This window comes from Nipponia nippon, unplaced genomic scaffold, assembly GCF_047370975.1.
Source record: "Nipponia nippon isolate SJK-2023a ecotype South Korea unplaced genomic scaffold, ASM4737097v1 scaffold_4, whole genome shotgun sequence".
Taxonomy (NCBI): Eukaryota; Metazoa; Chordata; class Aves; order Pelecaniformes; family Threskiornithidae; genus Nipponia; species Nipponia nippon.
In genome coordinates this window covers 12277036-12303682 of record NW_028262358.1, presented here as the reverse complement: position 1 = coordinate 12303682, position 26647 = coordinate 12277036, and the positions used below count along the sequence as shown (strand labels likewise).

Genomic DNA, 26647 nt, shown 5'->3' with positions numbered 1-26647 from the left:
GTATGCGCTGTTTCAGCCATGGGAACGCTCATCACGCAGTTGACCGCACAGTGTGAACGCTGCCACAAAGAGTGAGGCTTTGAAAGGAGGCAGCATGGGCTGATGCCATCATTTCTGTCAAGCCTCTTTGCAAGGTAGCAAACGTCTTATGTCTTTCTTCCTGCTTTGCACAATCCCTGCTCCTCCAGGACAGACCACTCCTTTGCTGTCTTCAGATTGACTCTGCTTCCTGTAGTGTCAGTGTTTTGTTGATCAGGAGCAGATTTAAATAACGAAAAGTGCCTCCTTTTCCTCATGGCTTGGTAGGAGGATGAATAAGCCTTCATTGTTGCACAGGAGGTCAAAAAAAAAAAAGAAAAAGAAAAAAACCCCAAGATCTTTTAAACTCTATAGTACATGGCAGTGATGGTGCAGTTGTGTTTAAAAAGTAGAACAGGATCACACCTCATGATTAACCTTGCATGTATTCTTCAGGATGGCTTCACTTTGCTAGCTCTTTGTGCCCTGTTTGTGCTTGTATGTTGCCATTAGATCACAAGTGCTGCTGTCACTAAAATGCACCTTTTGTCTCCACCTCTGTTTGAATACCTTAATCTCTAAATTTTTTCAAGTCTGTGCTGCAGCAGACAGGCCTCTTACGTTTTTATTATAAAGAATGATGAGGGGGGGCACTAAGGTCACAACTAAGCCTCTGTGCAGACAGACAGATATTTGTTTTATTTTCATTCTCAGTGACCTTTATTTTATCCTGTTTCAATTGCTCGCTCAAGGGTGCCAGCCTTTTCTGTGCCCTTAATGCATTAAACATTTTCCAGTGAAAGAAAGCGTTAGATATATCTCCTGTTGTCTTAAGAGTCACAATTAACCTTCAGTAGTGAATGTGACCAAGAGGAAGTGGAAGAATGTGAAAGTGGAAAGTGGATTTGTTTGTAGAGTGGAGGAAATGAAGGACTCCAGTGCTATGATCGTAGAGGTTTTAAAACTTCAGAGATGAGGGTCCCCTGAATGTCAACTTTATTTCCTGACAGCTGTTCCTGACTTAATTTAATTAGTGGGAAATGAACCTACCCATCTTATTAGTAAGTTAACAATATTCATGTCCAAGTCACTCCTGGATATGAGCATTTTCTGGTATGGTCTTATACCTGTAGCTACACCTTCTTTAAGAGGCACAAGTGTCTATACACTCTGCAGAAATGTTCTCCCTTAGGAGGGTACGGAGGCTTTGGGGATGACTTATGAAAAATCAATCCACTGAGGAAATGAGAAAATGAAAGAGATTAAGGAAGCGGGTTGTCAAGGTAGCGGAATACAGATTAATTACTTACGCCCTTGGATTCCTCATGTTGTCCACACTCAATCTAAAAAAAACTGTTAAGTAGCCCTTGAAAATCAATCCTAAAACTTGAGCTAAATATGTTCACTGAAGTCTTTGTTTCAGAATTTTGGGCTTTATTTATAAATAAAACAGATGTATTTACTACAATCACAGAATCCAATCTGTTTGAATTATGTTTTCTTTAGGCCCTTTAAAACAAAATTCTTAAGCTGATCATAAATTTTGGGGGTTAAAAAAAATGAAAAGACAATTACCTGAATATACGATCAGCTAAATTATCTGGACTGTCAAATCCCACCCCACTAACCAATCTCAAATAAGAATGAGGAGACTTTAGCTTGCACTAGAACACCGTTGTCAGGAATATCTCCAGCCTAGATGTAAGAAATTGAATAGTGGTAAACTTACCATTTTATTTGAAAAATGGAATCTACCTTCACTGTTAAGGATCTGTTTTATATCATACTCATATCATACATATCCAATTTTATCACTGGATAAAGATGTCCAATATTAAGGCATTCATTGTGTTAAATATTTGCCTTTTTCTTTGAATAAGTGAATGACTATATTAATATGATTAATATTACTAGTTATGTTTGTATTAATGTTTGCCAGGAGTGGTGACCAGTCATTAATTAACTGACATTTATAAAAGGAGAGGAAATGTTACTCCAAAATATGTGTCAACTTCCATTGTTCAAACACCTGTCTGAAAATGAGATTTAATAGCTGAAGTTGGCAGCTATTTTCATTGCTGGAATGAGCAAGTTTCACAGTTTTATGAAAATAATCTTCAGTTTTCTGTATTAATTTTAGCCACAATATAATTTGACTACAAGTAGCAAGATCTGAAATGGTCCAGCAAAATCTGAACAGCCCTATCATGCCAAATTTTTAGGTGGTGTTAACCCTCCTTTCTCCATCACTGAGAAGTGGCCCATTGGTTCAGGCTGTGCATGTGGGTCTGGAAAACTTACCTGCTCCCAGAGGCTCCCTGAATAATTTCAGGGCCTGGATTGGTGCTACTTACCTAGGAACTATGAGCTCCATGGATTTGAAGCTATTTTGTTAATTGAACTGAGTTTTCAGCTTCTGTAACTGTTCTGCTCTGTGTTTCAGTGAGAGACATTCCACTTTGTAATGGCTTTTTCACCTTGTCTAGTTAACTGGCTCTCAGAGTACTAAACAGCACCCTGATGGGGTTTAATTTATATACACCTCTGCCTTCCATTTCAGTGTAGACTCATTCCAAAACATGTTCTCTTTTCTGATTATTTTTTCACATGGGCCAGCAAGCCTTTCTCAACAGGTAGAGCAATATTCACAAGCATGCTATCCTTCCCCATGCTCTTCAAAATGTATGTCCAAAAGCAAGATGCTGAGGTATCTTCAGTGGTTGAGGTCAGAGTTAAAAAAACCCGACTTTGAGCAAGGCCACCATATTGAAGGAATTTGTTGTTTCTTAAAGAATCCCCATCACTAGTCCAAGGATACATCTAAACCCATCTGATTGGAGATTCCTGGTGCAGAAAGCTGGTTACATGCCCAGGTAGCTGGGTTGGTTTTAGTTTGTGTCGGTTTTAGGAAAATAATTTTAATGCATTTAGCACTTGTGCTGCAGCCACTGATTGTCTGGACTCAGAAACACTCTAGAGAACTCCTGTTATCTGTGGATTGTCTGTTTGTTCAGTTTTACTCATGTTTATTATCATAATTTTTATTTCTTGTCTTTTTTTCCTCTCTGGTGTTGTTTTGGAGGGAGAAGGAGTTGCATGTGGAGATCCGTGTTCTCATTCAGATGACAAAAGAGCAATGGAAATTGCTAAATGTCCCAGTAACATTGGTTGCTTCACTTTTGCAAAAAGAGCCAGGCAATTTTGAGAGTCTGATCAATAAGCTACAAATTGTGAACTTACTGGTGTTTCCCAGTATCTGGGTGTCTGTTTCTGTAGTCTCTCTAGCCCACATTCAGAGAACAAATTGTAAACAAACATGATCATAATTCATCTCACTACTCTATTGAAAGTCATACAAACGCTTTCACATCACCTTGAAAAATAGTTGGGATGTTGTTCTTTACTGTTTGTAAATGGTGCAAATATTTACACTTGCAAATATCAGATGGATTATGAAAAACATACATTACAGTGTTTGTAGATCTCTGCAGTAACAAGCCCTAACTCTCCTATGTTTTTAAAAGGAGTTTTATCTTTTTCCCTATCTTGGTACTTGTGTGATTATTTTTGAATGAAGTAGGTATTTTCAGTTAGGCAATCTCATGGCCTAAGGTGGGTGAAAAATGTTTACTTTAATAGAGGAAAATCTGAATTGCCCTAACTTGATCTCGCTTATCTGTCCCTTTGTTTGCCTTGTTTTGCAGGAATGAATTAATTATTTTGTTCACAGGTATTTGTGTAAATGTTTTCAAGCTGTGTGTGGTAGGTAATGCAAGATCTTAATATATCTGGACTCTTCTGTATGGCTTAAAAACATCTGTGCCATAAAACTGTAGTGAAGAAACATTATGTGGTTGCAGTAACCATCACTAACCACAGTTCGTCAGTAGTTGAAGGTGTTACTGAAAAACTGTCCGAGCAAGTGGTTCACAAACAGCACCAGACTCTTTCCTGATAAAGTCTGTGCAGTCTCTCAGCAGAGCCATCCCAGTGCAGAATTGCTGTTGTGTAATACTCAATATGGGATGGGAAACATGGGGTTTTATTTTGTTTGCTTTTTAAACAGGATTTGGGCTCTCAGTGACCTCCATAGTTTACCGAGAGTTGTGTCCACTAGTAATTCAGGTGAAATGTTTGGTTTGGGGCAGAACTAAGAGGTTTGAGTGCACCCAGCTCTGCTCATGGCTAAGAAATTTTCTTAAAAAGCAGGACTAATAGGCTATGCAGCCAGCTAAAGGGATGCAAACAAATCCTGAGTGACTGAAACCTTTTACTGTTTGGCCTTAGAGGGCAAAGCTGAATTATAGCAAGGAAATGCCTGTATTGCCAAGCCTTTCCCGTGAGTGGTTGAGAGGACAAAGTGAGGAGATAGGAATGTAGATGGCTCTAGTTGCTTGCCCAGTGATTTTTTCTCCTTTTTAGCTTTTAAAGTCATACTCCTTTCTCCTTTCTTCCTTCTCCTGTGCCGTTCAGGTTTTTTTAGTCCATTTGGAGGCATATAGCGTCCCACAGCCGTGACACCGCCTGAGAAAAGTTGGCAGCTGCGTGCAGCCCATTAAGGGCCTGAGGATTTATTTCCAATGCAATTCATATGTGATAACCATTTCTGGTTTCAGTTTTCAGGTGCTTGTTTTATTAGCAACACAGCAATTCCTGCAGAAAGCTGAGTGATTAAATGGCAAAACACTGCTGTTCAAAACCTAATTTTCTGTCAAGGTGGTTTTGATGGAAGAGATTTTCAGTGATTCCCAAAACAGCATGTAGGTAATTAAGAAAAAGGCCTTGTGGTTCTCAAGCTTCCAGATTTGTGAATGGTCCATAAATGTGCCTGTCACTCTAGTCCAATAATCTTTCTACTCATTACTTGATTTCAAGTAATAGTGCAGCAAAACTAGATCGTTCAAATGTTTATTCAGTGTACTTTCAAAGTGGCAAGCCAAAATGCCACAGACTAGGGATGAGCAAATACTTCCAAGTTATTAAACTTGTGTATCTTGCTTGCTCTGTTGAAATTGCATTTTCTGTTTCTTGAAAATTTCCTTGATGACTGTTTGATATATCTGACTCTCTGATTTCTTCAATATGAGGATGATTCATTTATTACTCTGTGGAAAGCTGATAGCTGGAGATTGGTATCTTGCTTCCATTCTTATTTTTGAGTCTGGTTTTTCATTTTTGACCAATAGCTGATGCACAAGCTTCCTCTGGCAATGCAGAAGAAAGCAGCTCCAAGCTGTGTGATTCCACATCCCACATGGTGGGGCTGGGGAGAGGACAGAGCCGTAGGTCTGCTCTTTCTGTGCCGAGGCACTCTGGACTGGCTACATCTCCGCACAGCCTGTTCAATGCACACAGCCACGTCAGGCCTGCAGGGAGACTGGGAAAATGCCTCACTCTGCCTTCAAATCTGCACCAAAATATGAGTAGATTTCTTTACCTTTGTACCTGCTATTTGCCTGTGCTTTTTAAGATTATTTCTTTGTGGTTTTTTTTTTCTACTCCTGCTTCTAAAAGAAGTGCAAGCCTTTCTGTGCTTGTCTGACATGCAGCATATTTTCAGGAGCGTGACACAGACAAGAACCATGGTTTTAGAATCATCTTACTGCAAATAAATTCAGGAAACCACCTCTGCAAGTGTTCCTCCGTTGTTCTTGGTGAAAGATCAATCCTGACCGGAGGTGAAGAGCTTTGATCTGAAGAGGGACAGACTGCACACATTCAGCTATTTCTGTCACATCTAGAGAGAATCAGTCCATCTGTAAGCATTTCTTGTGGCATTCCCACACTCATGCTTTTGGCCTTAGACAAAAATGAAAGATCAGGACTGTAAAATAGGAGAACCAAAAGGTACCTCTCTTGATTTTCTGTTGTACAACTTGTAGTGATCTGCTGCTGAAGAATTAGTAAAATGAAAGCTTAGGTGGCATAGTCTTCAACAGAGCTCAAATCTCTATGGCTTCTTTTAAATTTGGTAAGAGCATCTGTGTATTCAGCACTTCTGAAAATCAATCCACTGGTTTGGGATCTGAACCTAAATAATAAGTTGGTAGAAAGTTGAACAAACTCACACAGATGCATTTGACTAAGTGACATACAGTTGTGCGGGTTGGAGGGGGTAAAGGATTGGGAGGAAGTTATATTTAAGTCAGTCTTCACCTTCATCTGCCTTATTTGACTCGTTTTTCAACCTCCACAGTTTTTAGAGCATTTTCTCTTCCATACAGCAGTTTTACAGCAGATGCCGTGTGGTACCCAAGCATCAATTCCACATCAGGATTCAGGCCTCCAAGTGCAGGGCCTTCCATGAAGATGGCTAATGGTGGTATAAGTGGTCATAACTCTCCTGGTCTCAACAGTGTTTGCAAATAGTATAATTTTACCTACAATTCAAGAAGGATGCTTTAAAAATACCTTGCTTTGCAGTATTTTCTTGGTCTAGAAACTGCCTTTCTGCCTATGATTCTCATGTCACTTGTGTCCACAGCTGTGCATAGCTGGTTGGAAGCAGAGCTGAAGTGCATGTGAATCTCTGCAGCGTAAGCTCTATCTATGTTTGTGGGTGCTAACATTGTAATGAATTGGACTTTCAAGTGCTATAATGGCAAGGAAAGGCAGTGTACGGCAGTGTACACTGAACAATGCCCCCCACCTCTCCTTTTCCAACTTCACACAATCTGTAAATAAAGCAAATCTTCTGCTGATTTTTATATATTTTGGTCTTCTAGTCTGTTCTTCTCATTAAAGAAATACTGTCATGATAGGCTCTTCCTCTTCCGTTTTAGCTAGCATCATATTCTTGTTTTTCCAGGCAAACTGTCATGCATGTCACTCTGCAAGGAGATGCAGGAGGTAGAATTTTTGTAAAATAATCTTGAAACTTGAGCTATTGATCTCCAGTGAGAGCTGTCTGCTTATTCTTATTCTTGCCAAAGGCATCAGCTGAGGATTGTCAGTCCTCTTGAGTACTGAAAACGTGTGACTCTGAATGAAAGACAAAGTATGTAATATATCGAGAAAGGATATTGCTTTGGGTTTTGTTTTCTTTTTAATACTTGCAAATACAGTGATATTGTCTTACTCAGTAATACTTGTAATCTAGAGTTGCTTCCTGTCATTGGCAGCAGCCATTACTGAATATTTCAGAATAAGAGGCAGTTTCCCCCTCTATTTCATCCCCATCCTCCAAAACGGGTGTCTGCGGCATCCAATGTGCTGCCTGTTGGGCCCCATTCTTGCCTCTAGCAGAGGATTTGTTAAAGCCCCGAAGAATGGGATTTAATGACTCTTCCAGATTTTTTTTTTTGCTAGGCTTGTCTATGATCACTAATTGCCATCCAGACAGATGTTCAAGTCCTCTTTTAATTTCAGCTCACAGCTTCATCAGTTCTGCATGTCAACATCTGCAGAATGTCTAAAAGTACAGTGTCTTTCCTTTGTGTGTCTTGCCAGAAAGAGGAAGGATTTTTCTCTGCTCGCCTTTTACCTTAGAACTATGAAGAATCTTGCCTTTCATCAGTCCCTCTTCGTCTCTTCGAGAGGTCTCCTTGAATGACTCAGGTTCCCAAAGGACTTTCTCAGCTCTTAGCTGAAGAGGTGGGCATAGCAAATCCTTTTCTGAATTCTGGAGTTAACTAGCTAGTAACCAGACCCAGACGCTGAATAAAAATTCCTTCCCTCTCAGTTAATTAGGGTTCTTTGGGAAATTTTTCTTATGTCAGAAGACAGTTCATGAAGACCTCACTCTATAGAGTCAGCTGGAAAAAACAGAGTAGACCAGACTGGAATTTATAATTTTTAGACAGGAAAAAAATATGAAGGGAAACAGCTACCATTTGCTTTAGCTGTGCAATGTGAATAAAGTACGAAAGCTCCTTCATGCACCATAAAACACAAACCCCAGTTTTCCTTCATAAAATTCTTTACAAATCTTAAGCAGTGAATCAGGCAGGCAGAATTGTTTCTCACTGGTGTCAAGGACCAGACTTTTGCTTTTATTCTGAAATAGGATGAGCTTAAAGACAAATATGCTCTGGGGCTAAATTAGAGCCTTCCATGTATAAAAAAGCAACACTGCAAGTTACTGATGAAAAGAATGAAAAATTGATCTTTTTAATAAAAGGCTTCTGCCTGCTCACAGTAGGAAAGGGATCAAACTTGACTCAAATGGTGTGAATCCTCCCCGTGGGCAGAGCCATGCTGTGGTCCTGGTGAGTAAGGGACTTGACAAGAGAGGATGGTTCTTACTTTTACCTACAGAGGACGCAGAGGCTTGGCGTGGGGATGCTCATGTTGGATGCCGTCTGTCAAAGATTGAAAGCCCATTGGGATGTTTTGCTGTGCCTAAGGACAGGCTGGTCTAGCACAGCACTGCTGTGTCTGTGCCCATGAACATGCATGGTGCTATTCTTGCAGTTGCTTCCCCGTGCTGTCCTAATGCCTAATTGGAAGCTGAGCAGTTAGCTTAAGAAGCCTTGTCAGAGTTTCTTTTTGGAAATTGGTGCCTTTAGCGTTACATAGACAAGGGGAGTTTGGCTATCAGTTCCCAAGACTGTATATGTAATAGGAAATCAGCAGATACTTGCAGTTTAATAAAGCCCCTTGATGCCCTCATCTTCTGGATAATAACTTTAATTGACAGTTAATGTTGTCAGCTACATAAACAGGGGTTTTTATTATTTATGTTCCAGAGAAAGGTTACTCGTGATAGTAGAATTTTTAACCTTAGATCTTAAGAAGCTTTTTTAAAATCACAGTTTGAGACAAATAGGATGCTCTAGGGGTTTTTGCTGGCTACAGAGTCATGTAAATTAAACCACTCTAAATATACCTATTTGAAGAGTTCTTAACTTTGCTATTACTATTTTTAGAATGGTGATGAGCTCCAAGGCAGGAACTTGCCTTGTAAAAATAAAATCTCAGACACCTCAGTTATGTTGCTGCCCATCTCTTCAGAGATACCTGGGATCTTTGCAATGAGAGATGTTCCTGTATGCTGTTTCACTTACAGCAGCTGCTCACAGACAGTTACATCCAATGCCCATTGCTCTGGGGCCTGGCTGAGGATATATTGTCAGCAGGCTCTTGGGGTACAGCCGCAAGTGATGGTTTTTATGATGCTGCCGCTGCTTCTGCCCATACCTATTGCCCTGGACCATGGGGCTTGGTTGCTTAGAAACAGGTTTGTGAGATGACAGTGGTGCCTATCTCTTGGCTTTCAGCAAATAAAGAGTGTTAATTTGTAGGAGTTCATATTGTAGCTGACTTGCTCTGTGGTTTATTAAATCTAGCATGTTTAACTAGTGCGTTCTCTGAAAGATTTCATTTCACTGAGTTTTCTAGCCGTCTTAAAAGTAGCAGCAGGCATCAGCTGTGAGCTCTTGGAGCAGGGCAGAGTTTAATACCAAGTGTGACATTTGGAAGAGTGTCGAGGGGGGTGTGCTATGCCTCCTTATTGCATTTCAAAAGCACTTTACCATTTGCCAGGCTTTTTATTTTTCTTGAATTTCAAATTCCTAGGGGAGTTAGACAGAAAGGGAAGGGTTTATGCTTCCCCAGAATAACTGCTTACGTCTTATCCCACGCAAATTAAAGCCCCCCCAACTTTTCACACCACAAATGTGCAGCAGGTAGAAAAAAAAAGCAGGGAGCCTGACTCAATACTGGGCTATCCCCAGTGCTATTCCTCCATCACTGCCTCCCTTTTCTGCTCCATACCCGAAATTTCTCCAGCCTCTTCCTTCCCTTCTTGCTGCCTTTCGCCCACCCTCCCATGCTCACCTCCTCCAGGTCTCCTGACAGAGCAGCCAGCATTTGCACAGCTCCCGGCCAGCTCCTCAGCAATCAGACACAGCAACATGTGCCTCTCCTGTGGGCTGGTAGATGAAGAATATAGCTAGTTACATCATGTGTAAAGCAGAGTCTCACAGATCTTGTCTTGTGAGCTATAGCCCACTCCATATTATGGCATGAAAAGGCTGGTTTGTGTGTCATCAGGGAGACAGCAAAGTAGCAAGGCTTATTATATTCTTATTTTCACTTTCAGTTCACAATTTAAATACCCACAGGAAAAAATTTTCCCTGTTTACAACAGTCTTTTTGAATGATAATGTCATTGAAAATTCCATTTTGCCTTTGCTTTAAATGCTGGAAGGTTTCCCAAACAACGATGCAAGAAGAAAGCAGCTGTTTTCTGCAGGGCAGAGATGTGTGCAGAGAAATTGTAAACTCTACCATAGTTCTTCAATACTATACAAGAAAGGCTTTAGGATCTGTCATTTACTCAAAATGATAGGTGTTTGTACAGCACCTAGCAGAATGATACTTGATTTTTTGATACTTGTTTTTTTGGTGCTATTCCAATTTAAATATTAGTAATGGAAACATACAATGCAAATATATTCCACTTCATGTAAAGGGATGTAATCAGCAGTTCACACATGGGTTTTTTTACCATGACGATATGCACACTCCCACTGGAAATCAGCCAGGTGGAAGGACAATACAGATGGTTTTCTCTGCATTAGCTGTCTCAAGTGCTCAACACATGTAATTGTAAGGTGCATGGACATGTAGGGAGCTCTGCTGCGACATGGGACCTATTCTTGCCTCCTGTGCAGATAGACGCATCCCCCAAATGTCGTGGTTTGGCACAGATTTGCTGTCAGTTGGGAGCTCTGCTCAAGCCCAAGTAGTATCACCTCTGCTTGAGCTTTCCCATGCCATATGGACATGGCTGATGGAGAGGCAAGAAAGGATTTTCTAGGAGTGGTGAGGCGGCTGTAGCAACCCTCAGGGATGGCATCTGTGTGCACTTGTCTTATCACTTAATAGCAACCACAAAATTAGGGACCCTTTCTTATTTGTGGATGATTGCTTTCACCCCAGGTACATCCTGGGAGGTTGATGAGAAAAGAGAAATAATAAAATCTGTGGGAACTTCTGAATGGCCCTTTTTTAATGGGTACCATCAACCAAAACAACTGGTCATTTTTGTCCTTTTTGTATGACTCATCATTGCCCATGGATGTTGAGAATGTGTTGACTTTAACTGTAACAAGTCACAGTGGGGAGAAGACTCATGTGGGCAGAAAGAGCATGCTGAGGTATAGGTTGCAGTGTCCAGGGTAGATGGGGTGTCCAGGGCAAGAAGTGGCTGATTTTGTGACCGACAGAGGACAGTCTTCTGTCTTCCTCTCTGAGGAAAAGTTTGGGAGCACCAATTAACTGCGATGTGCCAAGAGGCAGGGTCTGTGGTCTCTTGCAGATCTTGAACTTGGCATAAAATCATGGTGGTGCCTCGAGCAAGGCAGTATTTTAAGCTCTGACATGGGAGCCAATAGCTGGAGTTGTGTCTCACATGTCTCGTGCTTCTGCTCTTCAGCTACTCTGAAAAAAAGCTGTGTTCAGTTATGCTCAGCCCCATCTACTCCCAGGGAGAGTAGGTAAAGTGTTGGTGACTGTTGGGATAGTCTCACCCAAGGAAAGAGTTTCTCTCTCATCTAGCTCTCTCCTTTCCTTTGTTTTTCCTTTCCACTGTTGTGTTGCTCAATTCTCTGGTAATCTTTGTTCAAGGACATTTGTTCAGACAAGCTGATCCTAATGGTCTCTTCAGGCCTTCACAGCTGGCAGGATGGCTGTAGCAGGAAGCAGGCACGTTTTCTCAGTACATGATCTCAGATTTGAGTACCTGAATAATGTCTATCACTCTGAGATACTCTGGATAATAGTCCTATCATTGACTTTACAACACAGGGATGTGCTCTAGCATCATCTAACTAACATCCAGTTGAACTTCAATCACTGCTGTGAACATAAAGCCAATTTGCATGTCTCCAGATTAATTTAGTTCTGTTCAAAAAAATGATTCACTATTCTCAGTCTCATCGTTTTCTTGGTCCTTGTTTAGAGTGGCACAATAGAGGCTCCCAGAGAAATTCAGCCCTTGCTCCAAGTTATCCACAGTATGTGATCAATCAAATGGCTGAAAGGCATCAAGGGCTTGAACCATTTAGAGATGGTGCTTGCTGCCCTTGTTGAATGTGCCTGCTCCAGTGGTGTCTTACACCGGAGAGCACTAGAGCAGCTCTGAGGTAGGTATGGGATTGGCATTCATTTTAGTGGGCTTGGACTCAAGCTCCATCTGTGCCAGGGATGAGTCATTCCTAAGCCCTAGGGCAAATGATTCCTGCCCTAAAACAAGCGATATAATTGCCATTTTCATAGAACTGCTGATGACAAACACTGTGGTTTAGCTCTCCCATGCTCACATCTAAAGTGTAAATCTCCCAGACCCTGATAATAGGATGCGCCTTTGTGGTCTGGGCAGGAGGGCAACCACATGTCTTATAAGCAGGGTCCCCGGAAGGCAGTGAGACAGTGTGGGAGAGGGCAGGAGGCTTGGACAAATCCAGTTAAAGATGTTGTAACTAGAGAATTAGCAGCTGCTGGCATCCAGCTAAGCCTCTGCAAGGGACAGAGACAGAGATCACAGCAACACCGGCTCTAATGAAGCACTAGCAGCTGCAGGGATTGCAGCCCGCCTGAACTGGGGGGGATTTCTTTCCCCAGAAAGCTAGCCAAACAGCTCTGCTGTGTGAGAGATGTCTTATTTTACACTCTGACTGTTTGTGCTTGAACACAGTTAGAGAGAGACTCAAACTGCTACATGAGCTGCTTTTGTAGACAAAGCAGGATTCGGTTGTGTGCTTCGGGCGGTAGGGTTATGTGCTTGTACCAGATGGACACTTTAAATTTTCATCAGTGGGTTTATAAACACAAAGAATATCCTTTTATCAGCCCCCGGTCTTTTACTAATAAGCTGCAAGTGCTAAACTTCAATTAGCATGGAGTGGAGGTGCAGACAAAATAATATGCATTCTTACTGGTGATTATCTATCGTGTGAGAATGAAATCAAGACATGAGTAATGACCTGTTTCAGTTTTGGGGGCTTTTTTTGGTTTTTGTTTTTTTCCCTTTAACACATGCTTGGTAGTATAAATGAGTGAAAATTGCTAAAAATAATTTGGGCCAGATTGGTGATGAAACTCCATTTCAGGCGAATGGAGTGCGAGTTTTCAGCCCCGCTCATCTTTGCGTTGACTTCTGTAGGTGTTGGGGCAAGCCAACAAAAGGGTGTGTGTGACAGCTGTGTTGTTAAGTTTGCCATGGAAGGGTAAAGAGTTTACAAAACTACATTTTTCCTGCTCATGAGAGCTAGCCAGAGAGGTCTAAGCCTTGAAGCAACGCTGCTATGTGTTACTAGGGAATTCCAGCTTTCTTGAGGGGTGCAGGTGCATGAAGAGGGAAAGGGATTCATTAGTTTAATGCTGCCTTTGCCTTTAGCAGCATGTTTGCTGGCTTACGTGGCGTGCTTGTGTGCTGTACGTATGCCCCAGCTGAGAAGCTCTTTCTGGACCCTGCAGGCATCCAGCTACTGGGTTTGTGCCCACTGGTTTATAAATCATTCAGGAAATTTGTGCATTACAATAGCAGTGTCGGCTCTTTAGAGGGTGTCGAGGAAGGACCTCTACCTTGACTGATAGCTTTTAGGGAGGAAAAGGGTTGAGTGTATTTACAAAGTTCAGTCCTAGCACATAGTTTGATAAGGTATTGGAAAATTGTCAGGAAAGCTCAGGAAAGGTGCAACTTCATGGGATATAGATTGGTTCCGGGAATTCTGCATCTAACTTTTCATGTCTTGCCTTAAGAAGGCTTTGCTGGAAAAATAATCCACTAAGAGGATAGGGCCTACTGTTAAAAAATAGAGATACATAAATTTTAATCAGTAACTGAAAGAAAACTGTTCTCCCAATAATATAATTGAGTACTTTCTGGCTAATCAAACCCCTAAATATACCCCTGAAATACTTACCAGTCACTTCTTCAGTGGATTGTGCTTCAGCAGAGGATGGCTGCCTTATGGGGCATACTGGCTTAGCATAGAATAGAATAGAATAGAATAGAATAGAATAGAATAGAATAGAATAGAATAGAATAGAATAGAATAGAATCATTTAAGTTGGAAAATACCTCTAAGATCATGGAGTCCAACCATAAACCTAACACTGCCAAGTCCACCACTAAACCATGTCCCTAAGCACCACATCTACCCATCTTTTAAATACCTCCAGGGATGGAGACTCAATCACTTCCCTGGGCAGCCTGTTCCAGTGCCTGACTACCCTTTTGGTGAAGAAATTTTTCCTAATATCCAACCTAAGATCGCGGGAGAAAGGTAGAACAGCATTGCAAAGGTCTCCCCTGACACCATGAAACCAAGAGGATTTTGCTCTTCCTGGATCACGTAGGGTTGAGATTTGTAGCTGGAGGCAGCTGCTGCTCTTTTACAAAATACGGCTGTGAGCTGCGTGTAAGAAGTAGCAAGACGACAACATGGCACAAGGGTTTGCAATTGCCACAGGAGCCTGAGTGCAAGTGCCATTTGATTGAATTATCAGAGATGCATGAGGCTTCAGTTCTAACTTAACATAGGCACCAAGGCGGAGAGATTATTGAGGCAAAATGGACCTGTTCTCTTTGATTAGCTCTGATTCACTACTCTGATGGCATATATTGATGTTAAAAGAAGGCCACTAAGCTTTTCTTTGTACTGCATTGGACATGACATGTTGCAAGAGCAGGAAAAGTTCTATTTAAAATTGCAGAGTTGGAGATGAAGTGAAATTGAAAAAGAAAGATCAAAGCTAAAAAGTAGGGGGAAGAAGAAAGAGGCAATGTACAGTATGGCTGCACAGACATCTTAATTTCCTTTTAATGAATCTCTGACCACTCAGGAAGGGGAGGGTAGCTCTTTGTGTACTGGGAGGGAAAGAACAGCCTTCTGCCACCACACTGAGATTTCCTTTGAACATGGTCTCTTACTGAAATGAAGGACTGCACTCTGCTTCATATTTCACAGAATTAGAAAAGAACAAGCTATTTTCTGACTCGCTGCATCCTGCTTACATAACTTGCAGATGACGGCTGTGCAACCTCTGGCTGAGTCCTGGAAAATTTTCTTGTTGGTGACTCAGGTGCTTGGCAAACAGGCTGGCATTGGCGGGCTTGGAGATGAGATTGCAGTTAGAGGCACTCCCTGGGTACCAGACCCCAATTCAAGGTCCCTTTGTGGAGGCTCTTCATACTAGAAGCTGTGTGTGGCTTGCTGATCATCCTGGTCACGTCATTGCCAAGAGTCTCTGTGCTGATGCTGTATTAATTATGTGCAAGTATAAAGCATCCCCCTTGATTGCATTGGAGCAGGAGAACCATAGCCTTGACTGTTATCCAGAGATGTGGGTCAGCAAGGAAGGAGGAGAAGAGCTTGGCAAGAATAAGTCCTTGGCCTTTACATAAATGTTACCTATAAAAATTCCTGCAGGATGTGGAGAGTGTTTAGTGCAGCTGGACTGCAAAAATCAGACTTCATGGGGAAGCACAAGGTCCCTTTTCGCAATCCCCATTCCCAAACCCTATGCAGTCACCATAACAGTGTTGGTTTTGAGGTTCTAGATCTGGCTGAAAGCTGAAGGACAGGACTGCACATTGTGCTGTAAAAATAAAATTGAGAACTATGAAAAGGGAGGAATTAGACCCGGGGACAAAGGGAGAAAAAGGAAACAGAGGCAGAACTGCTTCAGCTGCAGACTAGACTTTCCTGTGGGTTAGCTGTTGTCTCCAGCAACAGCAGATCCCAATTTCCACATCTTTGGAAGTATGACTGAGAGGAGCTAGGAAGTGTGTATTACCAGGTAGGTTCAATCACTGCAGTAGGGTGAGGCTGGGGCAGCTATGAGATCCCTAAATACAGCCGATCTTGTATGAATCTATGCAGCAAGCCCCTCTGGCAATCCAGCTGAGTTTAATGCAGTACTTAGCTCACTCCTGCACAGAGACTGTTTGCCAGACTGCAGTGAGGGGGGACAAAAAAAGATTTTGCCACAGGGATGACCTGGTGACTAATGAGTTTCATTGATCTTGTGCTTGCAGGAGAGAACAATCTACCCTCTGCAGTTCCTGCAAGCTTTTCTGCTGGAGGCTCTGAGGAAGCAAACGCGAGATGTTATCCAAAAGCAGGGCTGTGTGAGCCCACTGAACCTAACGATGCTGCTCTCTCGTGGATGTATGAACGTGACAGTGCGGAAGACACCAGTGTCAGGAAATCTCTTGATGGCTTCTACAAAATGTATTGCAAAAAACAGCCAGACAGAATGGATCCCACCTACGAAGCTGCATCACGATGTCTGTTGCAGAAGATTTCAGAGCTAGCAAACCGGGATGGAACAAAATACGCATCGCGTTGCCTGCAAGTGGCCCAGGTGGTCTTGAACAGAGATGGGTGTAAGATCTTTCCAAACCACCCCACTACTGCTTGTTTTTCAAAGCCAGCTGAGGGAGAAGTTGTCTTGGAAGACAGAAAGAAAACACCCGGACTCTCAGATGACGTCCTGCAATTCCTCTTGAAACAAACACGGACAGAACATAGCCCTGATGTGCCACATGAGAAGTGAGCAAGGTGCTGGTTTGTTTCTGTCATTGGAGCCCGGCTTTACTCCGAAAAGAGGTGACTTTCTTGGAAAGACACTGTTCCTCTTAGCGCCACCTTCAACACCACATATTCCATGGAGGGGTTCATCTGGAGCAGACCTTGCCACCTTGGCCTCTGCAAGGCAGCACCGCATAAGGACCATCTGGGGACCCCATGCTTGGGATGTGTTGACTGATCGGGATGGGTGATGGGTGATACAGCGTCTGTTGCTGGGACATCAAACACGATGATTTTTACATACCAGGCTTTTAAATTGACCTATGTCCCTACCCCAGCTAAACAGTGGCCCAGCCCAAATTCAGCCCCTGTGTAGGCGTGGTTGTCCAAGTGCTGTTGACTGTAACAGACTGATTGAACGAGCTTGGCATGGTATGCCCCAGACCTAGGAAGGAAACTTAAGATTTTGTTCTGTATCTGACTGATACTGTAACACCTATGCCTCCACGGGGGTGCCTGATAGCTGTGCATGTTTACCTACAGACATGTGATTCCACAGATCATGACTGCAACGCGGGTGAGCTTTTTCGACAGAAAAAGTGTGTGTGTGCATGAGAGAGAGAAGAAATACGGCTTCTGAGCAGTTTGGTTTTTTTTAACAGGAGGGATAAAAAAAGAGAAGGAAAAGCTTTAACGCCTTAGTGGTGTTTCTAACACTTCAAATACGCCAGCTGAGCAGAACGGGGATTTTTTTTTCCTGTGAGCTGGTTTAAGAGCAACCCGAAATACCTCCATGAGTAAGGGCTCTGCAGAGGTATCCATAGGGAAGATGCAGAGTTGGTGCCAGCTGCCCTGGTAGCTGACTGCTGTAAGATGCAGAGTAACTAGGAAAAGCAGAGCTCACATCTTGGCATGCCCAAGACTGTGGGTTGCTTGGTTAATTCTGTAGGGGCAATGCTGCTTTCTCCAGTTCTCTCCCTACCCATTAGTCCCTGCTGATTTCTGCTACCATGGGGTCTGAGCCCAGAACTTTCACAGAGAGGAAGCCAATGCTCATTGCTTGAGTACACTCTATTATCTTTGTTGGCACTGCACAAGACCTTGTGATTACTTTCCTGGTGTGTTGATGGATGAAGGAAAATGTTCTGTGAGGTGTTTGAACCATGGAGGTGGTTGCTTTCCAGTGGGGATCATCTGGCATTGGTTGGTTACAGCAAAGTTTTGCTTCTTTTAACAAGCTCTGCTGCTGTTTATACTCAGAACTTTCTTGCTCTGTTTTTAGTTGTCAAGATCATCACTGGCTGCTGTGGGAACTCGCCTAATGCATTGGTTGCCCAGCTTGAGTTGTCATGACTATCGTTTGCCCTATGACATTAAGAGGTGACCTGAAGGACTAATTGCCAGCAATTGGTTTTGGTCACTGCCAAAGTGCTGTGGGTCTGATGCATCAATATGAATTTGGCAGGCCTAATTCTCCTTTGCTTTGTGCTTGTGGAAACTGGGAGTGAATGTATGATGTAGTTTTTGCTTTGTTTCACAGCTTGCTTGGGAGGCTTGCAAGTCAAAGAAACCTTCTGGAAAGATTCTGAGCTTTGTCTTCTCCAAGCTTTTATTGTTAGATTTTCATTAAAATTTAGAATAAACCTCATTATTTTATGGCAGATTTTCATATTTTAGGTGCTTACAGAAGCAGAGCAGAGCTCAGCTGGATGAATTAGGCTCCAAAATCCCATTGATTTTTAATGATAATGAAACATGATAGAGTTTAGAATACCTGATGATTCCTACTGTGAAATGAACAGCTCCATTTCTGGAGAAACACTTAATTTTAGGAGGTGTTTCACTGGGATCTTATAGTGCAGTCACTTTTACTCAGTTAAAGAAGACTGCAGCACAGAGAATAACACTCATCACTCCTTTTCCCACTCACTGCTAATTAATTTTTTACAAACCTGTGCTAGAACCTGCTGTATATATTTCCAAGTCTGCTGAAAGCCAAACTGTTTGTATTACTCATTTCCTTGATATACATCTCCCCTCGATTTCTTCAAGACACGGGGAGATGAATGTATCCCTCCCCTTTGCCAGGTGTTCCAGGCAAGACTCACCAATTGCTTTGAACAGGCTGTTCTTGAAAGAAGCACAATCCTATTTGGCATTTTGTGGTGCTACATAGAAGAAATTGTAATAACAAATATTACGTCTGGTGAGCAGTAGCACAGGGAGCCTAACTTATGTCTGTTTGAATTTCTTAAGCTGATTTGCAGTTATAACTAAGATGTGTTGCTTCAAATTAACTAAGTTGGATTTTTTTTTCCTCCTGTTTTTGTGGGTTCTTTGCTTTTTTTATGTGTTGCTTTTGTGACTTTTCTCAGCCTACCAGAGGGGAATCTACCCATGTTCTGGATCCACTAAACTGCTCTTTCACAGACTGCTTCACCCCCTTCTTGCAATGGAGTCCTCAGAAAGGTGGAAGCAGCTTTCAAGGAGCAATCAGCTTAAAATGTGTACGGCGCCAGGATCCTGTGTCAGACCAGTCTTCAGCACTGCAGAGTGAGGTGGCTGTGTAACGATGCCAGTGCACCTTCCACCACTGCAAACCAGCCATGGTCCACCACTGCAAACCAGCCATGGGTGCCTTGTCTTCTGCTGCCAGTTGTAGAGGCACGAACTTGGCCAGAGCTGCTGCCCCCCACAAACAACAGTGTCTAGCCAGTGATGGGAGAGAGGAGAAGGACAGACCCCAGGAAGAGTGAGAGCACAGGGGGAGGAGGGATTTGGCAGGGGGAAAACTGCCCCAGGAGTGCAGGTGGGTGAGTAGGTGCCATGGATTGAGCTTCTGGGCAGCTGCTCTCCTGGATGTTGCCCGCCCATCCCTCACCCACTCACCCCGCAGACAAGGGTAAGGAGGCAGCCCTTCCCTGGGGCAGCAAGGCTGTCCCAACAGGGCAGAGCGCTCCCAGGCTCCTTCCCCTGCCAGTTTAAATGCAGCTTGACAGCGCTTCTGTCCTGTTTCCCTGCCCACCGTCACCTCTCCGCTAGTCTCCAGTTCCTTTCTGTCTTTCATGATGGTGCTAATGAGATCCCCGGAGGAGTTTTCCCTTTAAAATAAACAGATCTCTCTGAGACCAAAGAGCCTGATGTCAGTCAGCAACAGAGCAATGAACCCCCATACAACCACTTAAGGTCTCTCTCTTGGAGGCCTCCTGGCTCAGTGGCTCCTTTGCTGCTTTACTCCCTCTGCCAGGAAGACGTGTGCCTTTGTGCATGTTTTCCACCCACTGGTTTGTCCAGTGAAGGGGTGGTTTGCTGTGGTGATGTTGCTCACTGGCTGGGGAAGCCATTCATTCTCCAGTGTGGATGTGTTCAAGGCAGCACAGAGAGCAAGAGGAAGGGATATACAGAAGGTGACAGCACATTAGCAAAGCAGAAAGAAGAAAGGACAGTTGGGGTCAACATCGAGGTTCCCAGGTAATGTGGTTACTCCAGTACAGCCACACCACTTGCATGAGTTTTAGCATTTGATCTTCAGCATTTCAGTTTGGAGATAGCTCTTACTCTGCCAGCCCAGCTGATGAGACCTCTTATCTGTTCCCTTTCCGTGCTGGCCAGATCCCAGCATGGGTGTTTGTGTTTCATGTAAGTCAGATTCCCTGCTGCAGTTTCACATGGGGCTGCTATTCCTGCCTCGCTGCCCCTGGCAGATTGGCAAGGCTGCTGTGCTCTGCAGGTGTTTCCAGGAAAGGCAATGGAAATTTGGCTGCTGACTTTAACCAGAGCAGGAAGAGGCCCTGCTGGCCCAGCTGGCTGCAAATTATGGCCAAGATCTTTGGACTTGGTGCAATCTCTCTTTGCAAATAGATTTATACTGGGACTGTCTGAGTTTAGGTTGCTGTCCTTGAATCATTGTGAAACTGATACATCTGGCTTCTTGGTGGTTCTGCTTGATGTGTTTGCTTGTTTTTATGGCAGGGGTGTTGTACACATGCTGGAGGGCACACAGAATATTGGAGGAGACCCTCAACTGCTCCCCCAGCTGCTCAAGTTAATGGTGCTAGGGGAAAAAAAGGAGTGGAGATGAGGATCCAGCATCATTTCTGTAGTAGTAAATATATCTGCAGGTGCTGCCCTGTCAGAATCCAGAGAAAAACATCCTGTGGGCAAAAATTATGGAGAAAGGTGATACCAGCTGCTTCAGCAATAGAGCTGGAAAAAACAAATGTGCTTTTGAGTGTGCTATCAATAATTACAGTAACAGTACCAGCCTCTCCCTGCCAGCTCACATTGCTTAACCACCACAGATCTGTCACAACTACAAGGGCATTAATACTGACGGATGTAGGGAGCTATTGCTAGGGATGTACAGGGAGGAAGAAAGGTCTTCAGTGTGAATCAGATGTTGTTGCTTATAATTTTTCACCAGCATTTATGCTGTTCCACACAATTCAATATGAGCTGCTGTGCAAAACCTTTTAACTGACATTTTAAGGGAAATAACCTCCCAGAAAGAGAGAGCTAGAAATGTCAGAGGACTGCATCTGAATTCCTTCAGTTGCTGTATTAGGTTTGGTTATGAATTGGTCTGTGCTTTGGGTTAGCTCTAAAACCACCTGGTCCCCTAGTCAGATTTGATAGGATGAGAGGAAATGGCCTCAAGTTGTGCCAGGGCAGTTTTAGGTTGGATATTGGGAAAAATTTTATCACTGAAAGGGTAGTCAGGCACTGGAACAGGCTGCGCAAGGAAGTGGTTGAGTCCCCATCCCTGGAGGTATTTAAAAGACGGGTAGATGTGGTGCTTAGGGACATGGTTTAGTGACGGACTTGGCAGTGCTAGGTTAACGGTTGGACTCAATGATCTTAAAGGTCTTTTCCAACCTAAACGATTCTATGATTCTATGATTTTTAAAAAAAAAGGAAAAAAAAGAAGCCAAACCCATAAAATTTCCACAAAGAAAGCTTGGAGCAAAATATGAAGGTCCTGTTCTTTAGGAGAGTCCTGCTGCTGATGATGTTTGAGAGATACCTGCTGGGTTTTGATGGAAGAGAAAGGAAGTCCTAATGGACTCTAGTCTGACCCTAGATCAGCCCCAGAGCCAGACGTGGCCTTCCCCACTCATAACAAATGTGAGGTATCTGCCTGGAAACCCCTGTTTGGGGCTGTGAGAAGAAAGGATGCACACAGGGTGCTCCTCCTGGGGCCTGGAAAAACCTGAGCTGCTGTCTTTTATCCGCTTTTTGAATGAGATTTAGAAAACGTTCAAGGGAATAGCTGTTCATTTGTTACTAAGGGTTTTAAATGATGGCAAAATGAGGGAATCTTAGTTTGGAAGGTGCGTCTCCATGCAGGAGGTTAATCTGGGGTCCCGCTCTGGGGGGATTGTGTTGCTTCTCTACACACTGGGGGCCAAAAGGGAGGCGAGGCACCTCTAGAGAGGTCATTCTTCTGCTTCAGCTCCTCTGGGCTCTTGGAGCTGCACAGACACCGCTTTTAACATCCCAGGTTTTGTATTAGAAATTTCTGATGCAGCAAGAAAAGGGATAAGAGGACTCATTACTCTTCAACGCTTTAGGAAATGAGATGCAAGTAATGACAAAACAGAGAATAGGTGGCTGCTGAAAGAGCATGAAGGTAGATACCGGCAGAGGAGAGCATGAAACTGTTCGATTTTAAAGAGCTATGTAGGCAGAACAGACTGGATGCAGCTGAAAAATTTGGATCATGACTCACATCTACAAATCTTGGCTGGCATCTTGCAGAGGATATGGTAAGCTCTGTCCTACTGAAACACACAGTCTTTTGAAAAGTTTGCGCCCCTCACGGTCAGGAGTGCCTGTAGTTCTTCTGTGCACTGCTCGCTTCCAGGTACAATATTCAGCTCATGCCAATAAGCCTGCCAAAAATAGATGTGTGTCTCACACTGAGATAGAAGGAAGGGCAGAGACAGCTCCTTGGAATAAACATCTCTGGAGCAGGTGATAAATTTGATGCAGGTCTTGTCTAGAGGACAAGTCTTAACTGTATTTGGTTTCTTTGGAGTATGAGTCTGATTCCTGTGTCCACGCTGATTTGCACGGTAGGTGATTGAGGCAAAGTTTTGAGAAAGGGTAAATTACCTACAAGGAAAATGGATAGGGGATGACACTCAGTTCAGCCCTTGTTTAGGTGGGTGATAATCTGGCATCCTGCGATATGGTTTGGAGATAGTTGGCCAAAGTGATGCTCTTTGTATGGTTGGAAGTGCTACTGCAAAACACTTCTAGGTTCACTGCCTTTACAGACAGAACCCCCACACTTGTTGCAAAATGAAGGAGAGGAAACTTGTGGCCTTTGTGCATAAAACCAGAAATCATGTGCTTGGGGCACCTTCCTAGAAAACAAATGAAAGTTCATGAAGCTTGAAATTCCCTCCTGGGATGGGAGGGAATCTATATGTAGGATATTTGAGTTCAGCTGGTTGTAGCAGTTACATATAGAAAGGCCTTGCACTGTGGCTATTTTTCACCTCTTTGGAAGTCAAAGACATGAACCAACCCATGCTCTTACTCCAAAGGCCCAATGCTTTTGAAGTGACCTAACTGTCCCTGTGCCCTATCCCTACATATGGAAAAGGATGAACACGCCCATGCAAATGTTCCTGCCCTTAGGCATGTCTGATCCCAATGCTCATGTCCCAGTTTTGCTGCTGCCGTGACCCCTGATACACTGCTGAGTTTACACTATCTGGATATCTGTTACTATGCGAAATATCTGCCGTCTCCTGTCATGTTGCTATTCCGTAAATTTCAAGCATTTCAAGGATTTTCAGCCCTGTTGCCTTTTGGGTGGGTTTTTTTTTTTTGCCTTCTGTGACTGGAAGAAGCCACAGAAGCACAGTCAGAGGCTCATTAGTTTTGATCTAACTCTGCTTAGCTGCCCTCGGAAGGATTGAAATAGTTGCCTAGAAGTATGGCCATCCGTGGGTGGATAGATGATGGCTTCTTCCAGGTAAAGAACATTTTTTTCTGGGTGTTTAAGTACCAAGAGTGGTACAAGGCCCTCACAGAAATGTCCCCATGTTCTGTAGATTTCTTCCCAGCCTGTGCAATAACCTCTGAGAAATTGTGTTTCCTTTTGAGGGGCTGAAGTGCTTTCCTATCTGCCTGGCTTGCACTTAGCTTTGTTGCTTCTGTGGTTTCAGCACTCGGCAAAGCACAAATCATCTTCTTCTCAGAGGCCCTTTGCTGTTGGTTTCTCTCCATTCGCTTTGTTTGCTTCTGTGACCCATCCCATCATTTTATTTTTTCTCCACTGCATTATTTAAGGCAGGAAATAACCTGTTTCCCTGGAGGCGAGGAACCAGGCGATGCTGGACCACTTTGTACCTGAACATGCTCCACCACCGTGAGCTCAGTAGACAGCTGGGCTGCTTTGGTTCAGCTGTCAAAAGCAGACCTAGCTGTAACCACTGAACATTTAGCCACTGGGCAAAAAAACACACCTGAAGTTATAGTCTCCTTGAAACTCTCCTGCCAGTTGTTGCCTGTGCTGTCTGCACGCTTTGGGCAGGATGGCTTGCAAGTGGCACCTTTGCACAGTGGGAAACATCCCTCCCTTGCTCTAGGCCAAGCACGACTTGCTGCTCAGCAGGGCCGGCTGTGTGACCCCAGGGCAGAGCTGCCCAGCAGAATGATCCCAGGTCCTCTCAGCGCCCTCCTGCCCTTTGCTTCCTGCCCTCTTCAAGAGCTGTAGGAGAGAATTTTCCCAGCTTTCCCTAAATCATACTGCTGCGGCTCTGGCAATTTGCACAGAAGGGAGAACAGGGACTCTTGATTCTTGTTACGAAAGTTGCACGTGTGCAAGTCACATTTGTTTCCTCCCTTGTTGCAATGACCCTGCCTGAAGCAGCAAAGGTGTCCCCTCCACAGCCCGTGTTCCCTCCACCCACCTCCCCTCCGTCTCCTGGCGTGAGCCACTGCAGCTGTGTGCCTTGTGCCTTCCCAGGGCTATTCCCAGGAAGCTGTGCCTGAGCCTTGGGCTTCCCATGAGCCCGCTGTCACCTCTGTTCATCCCCCTGTACGCTCTGGTAGTATGTGGAGGTTGCTTTTGCAAAGGCATTTGGTGCCTTCCACTGCAGAAAAATTCCAAGGGTTTGTTTCCTTCTGCTTGTTCAAGAAAGTGTCCTGGCTCACAGCAGAGGAGCAGCGCTCTGAGCCTGGGTTAGGACAACACCTAAAACCCACAACACCCTTCAGGGCTGGGGGTATACAAGATCCCACAAGATCTTCAAGTGAAATGTGTAAGTGAAGTAAAAGATGGGGAATAACATCAGCCCCGTAGGGTATGACAAGCAAGGCCAAAATGGATCCGTCATTGCCAAATAGGAGGAACACAAGACATGGTGAGGACTTGACAGCCAGTGCCCGAGGGGTTTCCCTGCTGCATGGCCCAGATCCAGAGCCCACCCGAGGTCTGTTTGAGATGTGTCCACTTCGGCTTGGGTATTTTCCAGCTGAGCTGGACCAGCGTCCCTCAGTGTCTCAGAGGGGTGACTCACACTGCTGCAGGCACAAAGCCCCCTGCCCATGTGCACCAGCCGCCTGGGTTGCCTTGGGGCTCATCTTTGGATTAAGTCTGGCAGGCAGTGAGCACTGCCTCTCTATTCCCAGAATGAACCTTATATAAATGCCTGATCCAAACTATTTTGTCATCCTTGACAAATCCTCCTGCTACTAAGTCATTCCCCGCTTTCCTTGGCTTGGAGCTCCTCCAGGATGTTTGGTATCTATGCCTACTCCAGCAGAATCTTTATTTTCCCTCCCACGCAGCTGCTAGTGGGAGGCACTGATTCATGCCAACGACCTGCCTGATCCTGGAGCCGAAAGGCAGCCAGGGAGAAAGCTGAGCTCCTGCAGCAGGCAGGTGCCGGAGCAGATCCTCAACAGGCATCAATGAAGTAGGTCCCAGCCTGTGAACGGAGCTGGGACCATTTACACCAGCAGAGGATCTTTCTCCATGAGTTTGAGGTGTTTTGGTATGTGTGGGTATATCAGGACATATAGTTGCTAACATCGGTGTATACTGCTATACTGCTATACTGCTAACAGGCAGTATACATCCTATATAAATGTGTCTATTTCATTATTGAGTGTAGGTGATTTTGTGTGGGGCATGTGTTTTCCCACAACACAAAAGTTCATTTTAAAAATACCCTGTTCTGTGGGCTTTCCCTAATGACTATTTTTCCCCACACATCTATTAGCCAACCACATATGCCAGCATTTCTTCCTTAAAACTAAAAACTGGCACATAGCACACAGAGCATGAAATAATAAGATGTGATTAAGCTGGAGCTAACCAAAGCCAGAAAACTCATGGCTGAAAGGTCAGACCTTTATTTAAATTGCCTTTGCAATGGCCTATTTATTTGCAGGCACTGTGAATTAAGAGGGAAAGTCTTGTAATGAAAGAACATCTGGCATGGAAAATCTCACCTCAGTTCGAGCTGAACAAAGTTTCACTCGCACTAGAAGGCAGATTGTTGTAACGGGAAATGTCAGTCAACCTCAGGGCAGGTAACACTATCCAGCGTTATCTGTAATGACTGCATTTCTGGGTAATATGCAGTACATGGGCCAGGAATGCTGCTAAATTGGTACTAAAATCAGCACCTCCTGCCAGGGAAACAGGATTATTCTGTGATTAAAGATACTGAGGTGGGGATAGGGGAGATCGATGCTATGCCCTGCAATGCATTTTCAGTGTAACCTTCACAAATTGGTTTGTTCTGCGTTCCCAGCAGCTTGTTCTGGGTATCTGAGAGCTTCAAAGAAGGAGTGAGAGGACAGGGCATTTGCACCCACATCTTTGCCTAACAGCAACTCCCCTAAAAAGGCTGCAGTTAGAGGTTGAAATATTATGGGTTTGTGTCTGTGATCCAAGCCCCCTTGTTTAAGAGGCGACTCAGCATCTGCTCTGTGAGGCCGGCATGTTTTTGCATCCTTGTCCCCTCATCCTCCCTGGGTCTGGGGGGTCCCTGAGGGAGCGTCACTGCTCTGGGCGTGGGCTGGCACCCAAGAGAGTCAGGACACAGCTGAAGGTGGCCACGGAATAACTGTCTATATATTCCCAAAGCACAGTAGCCTGTGGGCTGGGGCGGTCCCAGGCT

The 26647-nt window shown here is 43.9% G+C and overlaps 1 protein-coding gene across 1 annotated transcript in view; it reads left to right on the top strand.

Moving 5' to 3' along the window:
- Positions 1-18849, top strand: part of SHLD1 (shieldin complex subunit 1) — a 49140-nt gene extending 30291 nt beyond the window's left edge. Inside the window, exon 6 of the mRNA XM_087774483.1 lies at positions 16007-18849. Within this exon, the coding sequence (XP_087630609.1) occupies positions 16007-16527 (521 nt within the window). The 3' untranslated portion in view covers positions 16528-18849. The remainder of the gene's footprint in view (positions 1-16006) is intronic.
- The last annotated feature ends 7798 nt before the right edge of the window (positions 18850-26647 follow it).